A 12,006-nucleotide genomic window follows, 5' to 3' on the forward strand; every position below is an offset into this window, starting at 1 on the left:
AGGTTCAGAGAAGGAGTCATTTAGATAACCTTTATATTTCTGTAATCTTTAGTACAATATAAGTTTTAGTGAAATAATAGACTTTGGGGAGTTAATGGCATGAAAACGAACAACTACTTCATTTTCCTCCCAGAACAGGGTATATTAAAGTAATTATCCAGTCAATAATCCAACCATATCAAAATGTATAATTTTTGTGCATAGGGTCAAGACAGCCATTCTCTTCAATCCAGGTTGGGTGGCAGATAAGGGAGACGCCATTGAAATTTAGTCCATGGGGACTAGTGCACCTGGAATAGGGCAGTACACAAACTGTAAGATGTACGCAGGGTGGCATCATTTGAAAGAAAAACAATTAACTTTTAGATTAAAGTTCTCCCTTTTCACAATCAAGAAAGCCACTTGCTAATGAATAAACATTTCTAGGCACCTTGATAAAAGAAGGTATTGTAAGCAGATACGGAGTGACCCTGCTTTAAGTGGCTCAACAGAGGTTTGTCTGAGTGAACTTGCTTTGCACATTTTTGTAGACTTCAAATAGATACTTGGGAAAGGCAGGTTTTACAGTAGTAAAGTGAAAAGACTGAATTCACAAGTATTTCCTCCAAAGAGCAGCTTAGAGGAGGTACAGAGGGAACTCAGCCAAGATTAGCTATGCAGGGGTTCTGGCAGTTGAAAAAAGACCTCTACTATGAGCTCAAGGCTAGGTGATACCACATCTTTCCAAGTCTTATCAGCTGAGAGATCCTAAAGTAACCATGTTTTATCCAGGTAAGCACGGAAGACTCAGTTCTAGGCTTAGTTGCAATCAATGAGGATTGCTTACAAATGGTGGGCGGTGGGGAGGGGAGTCCAAATGAGTTCATATTACTGGGAAATATAGCTGTTAACTATTTCACAAGAAATAAACTTTTATATCTATGAAATGTCTTGACCAGTTTCTTTATCACTGTCATGCCAAGTTGTGAATGAATCTCATTGATTCAGTCATGTGGCTGGAGAGACAATCTCTGTGTTTTAATGTTTTATTTTCACTTTATTTTTATTCAATTGATTCTCATTAAGTGCCATGTTGAAGCCTTAGCTCATTTTTCTCCTCTTGCCCATTGCTTCGTCATATTAAATATAATAATAGTGTTCAGAATTTCCTTTCTAACATTTTATGAGGGTGTCTGGGAGGATTCGTCATTCAGCCCTGAAGAATACAACGTCAAAAAGGAATTTGAGGCTAAAATGGAAATCTTTTTTTGTCAAAGGAAACAAGTTTCTCAATGCCAGCTGGTGAACATAATTGGTTCTCTAGTGACATTATTCACAGCTTTTTCCTCTGTGTATCTCTCTCTCTCTCTCTCTCTTTCTCTCTCTCTCTTTCTTTAGATACCTTCCATCTTGCTTGTTAAAAGCAAAGGATATTTCAGAGAATTGGAATTCATTAGTCTTCCTAACAGAGGGAGTCTATTTAAATCTAAATTGGTGGTTAGCAAATATACAGATAATTCCCGCACATTCTTATTTATCTTTCCCAGTTCCAAAGACTATAGAAACAGATGCCTCAACGTCTGGCTGGGAGGCTCTAGTCAATGGACTGGAATACAAAGGTATCTGGGATTCCGAATTGACAAAACTCAATGGAAACAAATTGAAACTCTTCACTATTGAGTAGATTATCTCTATAATCAGATTTCCCTAAGGTACTATAATACCAGAAATTCTAAGACAAGACTGTAGTCTTTCATAAAAATAAAACAAGAGGCAAAACATTATAATGGAAGGGAGGTGCAGTGATGAAAGCTGGGCTGTAAGCTCTTCACTTCAAACAAAAGTTGCCAGCAGTTCAGCTGCTGGCAGATGCATCCAACAAGTTATCTATTCACATTGGGTATGTCCTTGTCTGAGCAGAATTTGTTAGTGATTTTATAAAGTCTTTCAAAACTGGCCCTGCCTCTGAAACAAAGTTTAGGCTTAGCCCACCTGAATGTAATAGAGACATTGTACTGCGTATTAGAGTACGTCATTCATAAAGAAATCCTAGAATTAGTAGCTACATATTTTAATTAGTTTGTTAGATATCCATTCAGTATCTCTGAAGATATGTTGTGTTGCTTATTGTGGGAAATATGAATATGAGTAAGAAAGTCCTTCCCTCAAGTAGCTTATTAATAAATATGGGTACGTGACATTTTAACAAATTACCATGTGCATTGAGAAACATACAGACGTCAGTGAATTCAAAGGAAGGAAACATTGCTGTCAGCTTGAAGAGTTGAAAGGAAATTTTTCCAGGAGCTGAAAGTTGAAGAACTATAATATTTTGCAGATGGAGAATAAAGAGGAAGACATTCAGAGAAGGAAATGAATGACATACAAGCAGGAAACCACAGAGGGTTCAGTTTCAATGTAGCATTGAGTACATGTAGATGACAAGATTAAGACAGTGGATAGGAATAAAAATAGAGGACTGGAATATAAGATTTTTCCAAATTTCTAAAAGAAAGCTTGCCATATCCAATGTGATATGTCTAACATATTCTAGTAAAAAAGATAGTACATTCCACAAAAATGAAGAAAAACACATCTTTGAAAAAATAATGGTGTTGTCCTTAATTACCATAAGGAATCCGATTTTATTTTCTTTTATTAAAGTAGGAAGAAAGAGTTAGTTAGATAAAAGTTTTCAATTTGAGACAATTGTTATAAGGGAAAGTATTAATATAAAGACCTTGCTCCTTTTCTGTATTTATCTCCAAAAATCCTCTAAAGGAAGGTCTGACCAATTCTACATTATATTAATCAATATGAAGTTAGAAAGTGAAAGAACCTAGAAGGTATTCTTAACCTTTTACTCAAGACTGATTATTCCTCTGCCCTGAGGTTTCACATGACATCTTTCATATCGTGTGTCTTTATTCAAATCATGCTTTTTAAAAATTGCACAATGTGTGATGTAACACACTGACAACTAAATAGCAAGAACTAATATTTCTTAAGCAGGTAAAGATATAGCTTTAGGAAATTAAATCTCCAAAATTCTAGTTCAAATTTCTAGATATTAGAAAGAGACTTAAAGAAGTTTTCTATTGGAGCTTTGTGTAAGAAAGACTAGACTTTTTGGAGTAAGATTGGGTATTTCCTGGCATTTGATTAAACAATATTGTCTAGGATCTTAGATCTAGTACTTTTACTAGTGTAAGTGAGAAAATAAAGCTAAGAAAAGTAAAATTGTTTGCTAAAAGGGGGGATTTTTTTGTGTATCATTTAAGTTTTCTTGTTTATGAAAAAATAATGATTAGGGGTTTATATAGGCTGGAGGAAAATTATTCTAAAATAACTTACAATGGACAAAAATAACTTAAATCCTGTTATATAACATATCAATTATACTTTTAGTTTCAAGTTATTTTTTCATCAATCGCAATGCCTAATTCTCAATCAGAAAATCAGAGTTTATGATTCATAGCACAGCATTAAGATATTAATCTAGAAAAACACCTCCATTAATATAAATTAAAGAGGATTATTATTGAGTTATTTTAATAAAATGCATTAAAATAATAATGTATTGTGGGACATATTATTTATGTATTGTAAAATTGGGGACACAATTTTACAAGTAGTACAAAAAACAAAGAGCAGGTAAATGGAATTTTACTATTTTAAGAGTTGTACATTTTATGTAAAGTGTAATAACATTAATTCTAAGTGCATTATATTAAATAAGTATGAAATTCCTAAAACAACATCTAAAAAATAATACAGAGGGATGCCAAAAATCCAATAGAAGAACTAAAATTAAATATTAAAAAAAATTAATTTACCTACAATAAGGTAGGATAAGAGGAAAAGAAGAACACAAAACAAAACAGATGGGCAACTAGGAAACAAGTAGCAAGATAGTATTAGTAAGTGGATGAAACACTTCAGTTAAAATGCATAGATTCACAAGTTAAAAAAGCAATACCTTGGAATACTGCTCAGCAACAAGAAAGAATGAACTATTGGTATTCCCGACAACTTGAATGAAGCTGAAGGGAATTATAATGAATGAAAAAAAGCCAATCTCCATTAAAAAAAAAGAATGAAATCTTACCACTTGTGACAACATGAATGGACCTAGAGGATATTATACTAAGTGAAATAAGTCAGTCAGAGAAAGACAAATACCATATGATCTCATTTATGTGTGGAATCTAAAGAACAAAATGAACGAACAAACTAAATAGAAACAGACCCATAGATACAGAGAACATATTGATGGTTGCCAGATGGGAGGGAGGTTAGGGGGCTGGGTGAAAAAGGTGAAGGGATTAAAAAGTACAAATTGGTAGTTACGAGATGGTCATGGGGGTCTAAAGTACAGCATAAGAAATATAGTCAATAATATTGTAATAACCATGCATGGTACCAGGTGAGTAATAGACTAATTGGGAGGGACCACTTCGTAAATTATATAAATGTCTAATCACTATGCTGTACACCTGAAACTAATATATATTGAATGCCAACTGTAATTGAACAAAAAGGCAATCTTGAAGGCTACATATTGTAGGATTCCATTTATGTAATATTCTTGAAAAAATACACTTATAAAGATGGAGAAGAGATTGACCAGTGGTCAGTGGTTAGAGGTTGAGGGGAGAAAGGGTTGTGGCTGTGAAGGAGCAGTTCTAGGAAGCCCTGTGGTGATGACTGCATAGATTGATGTAGTGGCAGTGGCAGGGGTGGTTACACTTCCTAAGGTATACTATATCAGATGATAAAATTACACAGAAGCACACACACAAATTTGAATACATGTAAAAATGGAAAAACCCGAATAAGCTCTGTGGATTGTACCAATGTCATTTTTATAGTATTGATAATATAGTACATGTATGTAAGATGCTAACATTGGGAAACATTGGGTAAAAGGTACGCAGAAACTCCCTGTAAATTTATTTGCAACTTCCTGTAAATTTATAATTATTTCAAAATAAAAAGTTGGGAAAAAAGCAAGACCCAACTACCTGCTATCTCCAAGAAATGACTTCAAATATATCACAGATAGATTGAAAATAAAAGAATGGCAAAATATCTACCATGAAAAAAGTAAGCATAAGAAAAACTTCAAGGAAAAGAATACTACTGAAGATGAAGAGGAGCATTTCATAATGATAAAAAAGATCTGTTTATCAAGAATACATGAAATCCTATATGTGCATGCATTTAATAACAGAGACAAACCACAATTACAGTTGTGGATTTAAATGCTCATTATAAAATTAACAGAATAACAAAAAATCAAAAAATTAGAGATTTTAACAATACTGTCAGACACATTTATTGAATTTATATTTATAGAATAGTACACCCTTCTATTCAACACTGTACTGGAGGTTCAAGCCAGTGCAACGGGCAATAAAAGGAAATAAAGGTATAAAGAGTGGAAATAAAGAAGTAAAACCATCTTTATTCACAGGCAACATGATCTCAGAAAATCTCAAAGAATCTACAAAAAAGCCTCTGAAACTAATAAGAGATGACAGGATTACAGGAATCAAGACCAATATATACAAATCAATTATATTTTTGTACGCTAGCAACAAATAGATTCAATTTAGAATAGCACTAATAGCATCAAAAATGTGAACTACTTATGGATAAACAACCAAATATATATAAAACACTGAAAACTACAAACTATTATTAGAAGTTAAAGAACTGAACAGATGGAGAGATACACTGTACATGGATTGGAAGACTATGAAGATATCAGTTCTCCTCAAATAGGTCTATAGATTTAATGCAATCCCAATAAAAATTCTAGCAGTTTTTTTTTTTTTACTAAAAATTGATGAATCGATTCTAAAGTTTATGTGGAAATGCAAAAGACCTAGAAGAGTCAAAACAATTTTGAAACAGAAGAACAAGATTGGAAGACACTATCTGATTTCAAGACATCTATCATACACAATAATTGAGATAGTGTATTGTTGTAAAATGAAACATAACTATTAGGTGGGCAGAATAGGGTCCAGGAATAGACCCAAAGGTATATAGAGAACTCTTGCAACTCAATAATAATATAATAAACAGTCCTATTTTTAAAATGGGTAAGATTTGAGCAAATACTTTACCAAAAAATATGTACAGTTGGCAAACTAGCTCATAAAAACATGTTCAACATCATTAGTCTGTAGTAAAATCAAAGTTAAAAACCACAGTGAGTTACCATCACAAATCTACTAGAATGATTAAAATCTTAAAAGATTGACAGTATCAAGTGCTGGTGATCATGGGGAGGAACCGAAACTCTTATACATTGCAGGTAGACTGCAAAATGATACAGCCACTTTGAAAAACAGTTTGGCAGTCATTTATAAAGTTAAACATAGACTTATTCTACAGCTCAGAAATCTCACACCTGATTATCCAAGAGAAGTGAAAACATGCAAGTGTTTATAGCAGCTTTATTCATAATTGATACAAATTGGAAACAGCCCACACATCCAACAAATATTAAATAGATAAACAAATTGCCGTACATCTGTACAGTGGAATATTACCACTGATATATGTGACAACACAACATGGATGAATCTCAGAGGCATTATGCTAAGTAAAAGAAGCAAAAACGAACAGAAAATACTATTTGATTTCATTATTATGGCATTCTGGAAAGGCAAAACTGTAATGAAAAAAATAAGATCAGTGGTTTCCAGGGACTGAGGATAGAGGCAAGAGATTGGCTTTAAAAAGATGAGTTTCATTTTATGTAATCTATATCTCAATTTAAAAATGCTTTAAAATTTTGTAGGAGAAAGCTAAAACAATACTTAGAGGGAAATTTACAGCATTAAATGCTAAAATTAGAAAAGAAAAAGAATTAAAACCAATGATTTACGTTTCTACTTTAAAAAACTAAAGTAGAAAAAATTAAATGCAAACTAAGAAGAAAATAATTAATAAAGATAAACACAGATATTAGTGAAACAAACAACTGAGAAAATTCAAAACCAATCTATGATTCTTTGAAAAAATAAATAAAATTGATAAAACCTGGCAATATTCGTAAAGGGAAAATAAGAGAAAAAACAAAATGTGGATATAAGAAATGAAAAAAGGCAATATCACTAAAATTCAATAGCCAATTTTTTTTTAAAAAGGAAAAAACTTAAACAGCTACTTCACAAAAAAAAGATATGTAAGTAACCAAGAGTCATATGAAAAAGAGCCCTGAATCATTAGCCATCGGGGAAATGTAAATTAAAATCACAATGAAATACCAATATACACTTACCAGAATGGCTAAAATTTAAGTCGAATACTATCAAATGTTGATGAAAATGTGGAGCAATGAGAACTCTCATAGCTGACTGGTGAAAGTGTAAAACTACAACCACTTTGTAAATCTGTCTGGCAGTTTCTCATTAAGTGTACACCTATCCTAGAGTCAGTTATTCCACTTCTAGGTTTTACCTAAGAGGAATGAAAACATAAATATACAAAAAGACTTGTACAGGAATGTTCATAGTTTTATTATTAATATCCTAAAGCAGGAAACAACTCAAATACTTATCAACAGGAGAATGGATAAAGAAGTAACAGTATAGCCATAACCAAATACTACTTATCAGTAAAAACAAACAAACTGACATACACAACAACATGAGTGAACTTCAAAAACCTTACACAGAATGAAAAATCCAGACACAACAGAGGACATACAATAAAATTTCTTTCATACAGTTTTCAAGGAATGACAAAAATAATCTGTGATGAAAGAAATCAGAACAGTAGTTGTCTCCATGGATGGAGGGGATGGGGTTGACTGGAAAGGAAATGAGGGATCTTGCTGGGGTGATAAAAATGTATGCTATATTGATAGGTATGGATTATATGGGTGCACGAAGTTATCAAAATTCATTGGATTATACATTTAAGATCTATGCATTTCAACACATGTATGTTATACCTTAATTATAAAAAATAGTTTTAAGAAATAAATTGAAAACAATTATTGAACTATTTCAACAAAACAAACTCAATAAAGTCTGCTTATAAGAGAGATCAATGTATGGTATCAAAAGGGTACTAGATTTATCTGGGGGATCACTTCCTAAGGTATATTATATCTAATCACTATGTTGTATACCTGAAACTAATATAATATTGTATGTCAATTGTATCAAAAAGTAAATTTAAAAAAAGAGAAATCAAAATAAATCTGGGACCTATTGGTATTAAAGACTGTAATTAAGAAAAAGGTGAAAGGGGAAACAGGGATAGTCATCAATAAATAAGAGGGCTTACTAAGACCGCTGCTAACTGCTTCACACAAATTTTCTCATTTAATTTCCACAACAACTCATTTTTCAGATATAGTAGGAAAGACATGCTTTAGTAAACAAATCTTCCCCCACCATCCTTAGCGAAAACCTTAGCTATCAAGTCCCTTATAAACTTGAGATACCCAGGCACTTTTTTCTCTTTTAAAATTTTCAGGCAGTAAGTGGTGGATATTTTCTTAAATGTACTAAGAAATGTGAACTCTATAAAAAAAAAAACATATCACCATTTTTGGGTTTCAGCAATCCTTATAAAATATGTACTGTGATCTATGACTAGAATTCTTAAAGCATCTTAATTCTGTGAAATTCATATCTCTAAACTATCTGTCCCTCACAATGGAAGTTGAGGGCTAGAAAGCATGATTTGCCTAATAAATAGTTTACCTCATGATTACTGCTAAATGAGCCTAGCACAGCTTCCCTACCAGCTTTACTAGAGCCTCAAGATAAAAGTTCTCCTAGGCTCCTGCATAAATGGCAGGTAGTTTTACAAAAGGGTAGCAGGAATAGGAAAGGGAAAGTTGGTTCTCACCACATCCAATACAGCATGAACAACTACGTCCAGGTATACAGTCGTAGCCTCCATCCAGTCTTGAACTGGTCTCACTTCCTTGTGATATTTCTGTAATAATTGTTCGGTGAGATGATACAGAACAGAATTCCTGGGATGAGATGTATCTATGGCTAGGATTCCTGGAAAAGAAAACTATCATTGTGAAGATGAAAATAAGAGGAACTTAGCATCTTTAGATTTCAGACAGTTCCAGACTTGATGGCTCCCAGCAGAATACAGTTTCGGCTCACCCCAATCCACTTAAGTTTACAACCAGCTGGTAGGCTTTTGGGCAGACAGTTTTAAATAACTGATATAAGCTGGTGGCCTAAGCGTCCAATAGAGAAACCTCATTGCAAAGATAAATAAATCAACCCAATTTCCAAGGATGCAAATTGTACCCACAATTCCATTTTTACAGCGACCATGCATCTGGGAGATAGAATCCTTTCTTTATTTCTGTATCATTTCCTCCTGGTACATGGCAGAAACCTTTCTATATACTTAGCCAAAACTCAACTTTCCCCTTGGATTTTTCTTTTGATTTTCCATTTATAATTCAACAGTTAAATAGAAAACACAGGCAGAAACGTGGACAAACCAATGAACCCAAAGATCTGTGTGGATTTCTAAGTAATGAGATTAATGAGATTCCAATTCTTACTTTTCTCCACACACACACACACACACACACACACACACACACACACACACACACACATCTCTTTTCTCACTCAGTGAGAATATGCACTTGTCAGAAAATGAAATCTTCATTTTGGGAAAATTCTCTCTGGTTCCAGGAAACAACCATTTCCTATGACCCAAGAATCTTGATTTGTAGAGGAGCAGTGATTGGTGTTGAGGGAGGGGAGGCCAGGAAAAAAGAAGCAAGAGAAATGATCATCAACAATTGGAAGTGACAAATTTGTGAGGGTTTTCTCTGAATTGCAAAAAGATATTTTGTTCACAAGCTTTGCCAGCCCTTGGGGAATTCAAAGCTTCTCTAAGTCATTGGACTGAAGCAAATTGCACACCTCCTGTCACAGTGCGTGAGCGAAATCTATCTGTAGTGTCCTGTGCGTGAATTCGCCTGGGCTCTCAGTGGTTTTGATGGTTATTTTGATGAGCTGCTGAAAGTATGTGGGATCCAGCAGAAAACTGTAAATGAGATATCTTCTCCCTGTGCGACAATCCTGTTTATACTCATTTCTTTATGAATAATGTCATGTCACTTGCCGCCACAGGCAGCAATTTCTATGATTTATCAATGTCATTGTGACCAAAATGCTAACAACAATGCTGGAGGTGCAATTCCAGACTCATTGTGGGCAGTGGAATATTCAGTTTCATTACCATCAGAACTGGGAACCTAATGAGCATATTAACTCCTTAACTATTCACCCAAGAAGATGCCTAAAGTGGCATCAGCTATTCAGGCATGCAGGACTAAAGTGGGTGGCTTGCATCAGACATCATTTTTAGTGGTGTGTGTGTGTGTGTGTGTGTGTGTGTGTACTGTGATTGTCAAAAAAATGTACTGCGAATCTCTCTCCCTGAGATTATTTCTCGCTGGCAAACCCCAGGGGAGAGAAGTCAGGAGCACAAAGCAAAGCTGGTCTGGTGCTTTCCCTATGAACTTTGCTTTGGGCAACTTCACTTTTACCTTGCTTGGAAGCTCCCGATTCAAGTCCCAGTTGGAGAAATACTGAAATTGTATGTTTCAATACATGTTTCAATACCTGAGACAGAGATAAAATATAATTCTGAGAAGTGAATATGTGTTCCACCTACACATTCTACTCATAAAGAGTCAAATTTGCCTTTGTTATCTTTTCTAGGAAACAATCGATAGATTCCCTCTGGATAAACATCTATTTCCTAGAACCTGTTAAAGTCTTTGGGTAAAAAGAAAAAGTTCTGGAAGCTAGAACTAGGAACAAAAGAGAAACAGATAATGTAAGAGAAAAATAAGAAGCAAAAGGAAGTGGGTTTAAATAAACTGTAAGAGGAAAGAGTTCTTTGTCTAAAATGGGAAGAAATAATAAATTACATTTCTACTATGAATGCAAATTTGCCTGAGGAGAAAGATCTATTATAGGAGAGAGATTAAGGATTTAAGTGACCATTAATTAACAGTAAATTATGCCCCTCGAAAGCTAATGTGACATTCACACAAGCACTAAATGACTCACAGTTCAGTGATGTTTCAACAGACGCTGATGGAAGCTATCAACAGGCCCAGGAAAATTCCTTGTTAGCACTGCCTCCTAATAATTAGCTTTAAATAATTCACTTGTAAGATTTCTGGAAAGTAGAATGTGTTAGGGACTAAGATATGAAGTACTTTTAGATGAAGAGAGATTTTTTTTTTTTTAAGTTAAGAATACAATAGGATTATTCCTTTATTTTCCTTATTTGAATGAGTTTCCCTTATACATACCTATCTCAAAGTGTTCTGGGTACTTTGATAAAAAGAACTATTCTTGCTTTAGAAAGTATACTATCTTTAGGATTATAAGAGAGTTATACATATATCTGAGAAGTTACAAGAAAATAGAGACGTAGGCGTGTGGTTCTATTGAATACCAAATATTAATTGAATACGTGCCATATGCTAGGCATGAGGATAGGAGCACTTTACCTGAATTATCTCATTTAACTTTTACAACAGCCTTATGAGATCTACATACTCTATAGCTTAATGAGAAGTCACTACTCTTACAGGTGAGAGGCTCGGTGATGTTAGTACCGCCCAGAGTCATACAGCTTGGAAGTGAAGAGGCTGGAATTTAAACATGACTGATCTGTGATCTGGCTCCCTGAAAATATTAGGAACAGCAATGAGTAACCTTTCCTAAGAAAGACTGTCCCATTACATGGTGTACATTATTGGGCAGAAATAGCTCATGATTAGTTCCTGCGTATGTGTTTTCAGGTCAATAATATCCTACATTCGCATTGTACCTTACAATTTCTAAATGCTATCTTATTTGATCTTCATGAATATATGAAATAAATAGTTAACTTACAGGGAAACTGAATCTCTAGGAGATTAATTGACTTGCCCAGGGTCACCTGGCTGGTGAGTAGTGGAGCAGGAAATGATTCTCCTAGTCCAGGCCTTCT

General features: G+C 34.0%; 1 protein-coding gene across 1 annotated transcript in view; it reads right to left on the minus strand.

The window, feature by feature from the left end:
• The window catches only part of HTR3B (5-hydroxytryptamine receptor 3B), a 28,869-nt gene extending 17,227 nt beyond the window's left edge, over positions 1-11,642 (minus strand). Inside the window, 2 exon segments of the mRNA XM_015590093.1 lie at positions 8,860-9,033; positions 11,571-11,642. Coding sequence (XP_015445579.1) covers positions 8,860-9,033; positions 11,571-11,642 — 246 coding nt within the window.
• Positions 11,643-12,006: the final 364 nt, after the last annotated feature.

Source organism: Pteropus alecto, unplaced genomic scaffold (assembly GCF_000325575.1).
Source record: "Pteropus alecto unplaced genomic scaffold, ASM32557v1 scaffold224, whole genome shotgun sequence".
Lineage (NCBI taxonomy): Eukaryota > Metazoa > Chordata > Mammalia > Chiroptera > Pteropodidae > Pteropus > Pteropus alecto.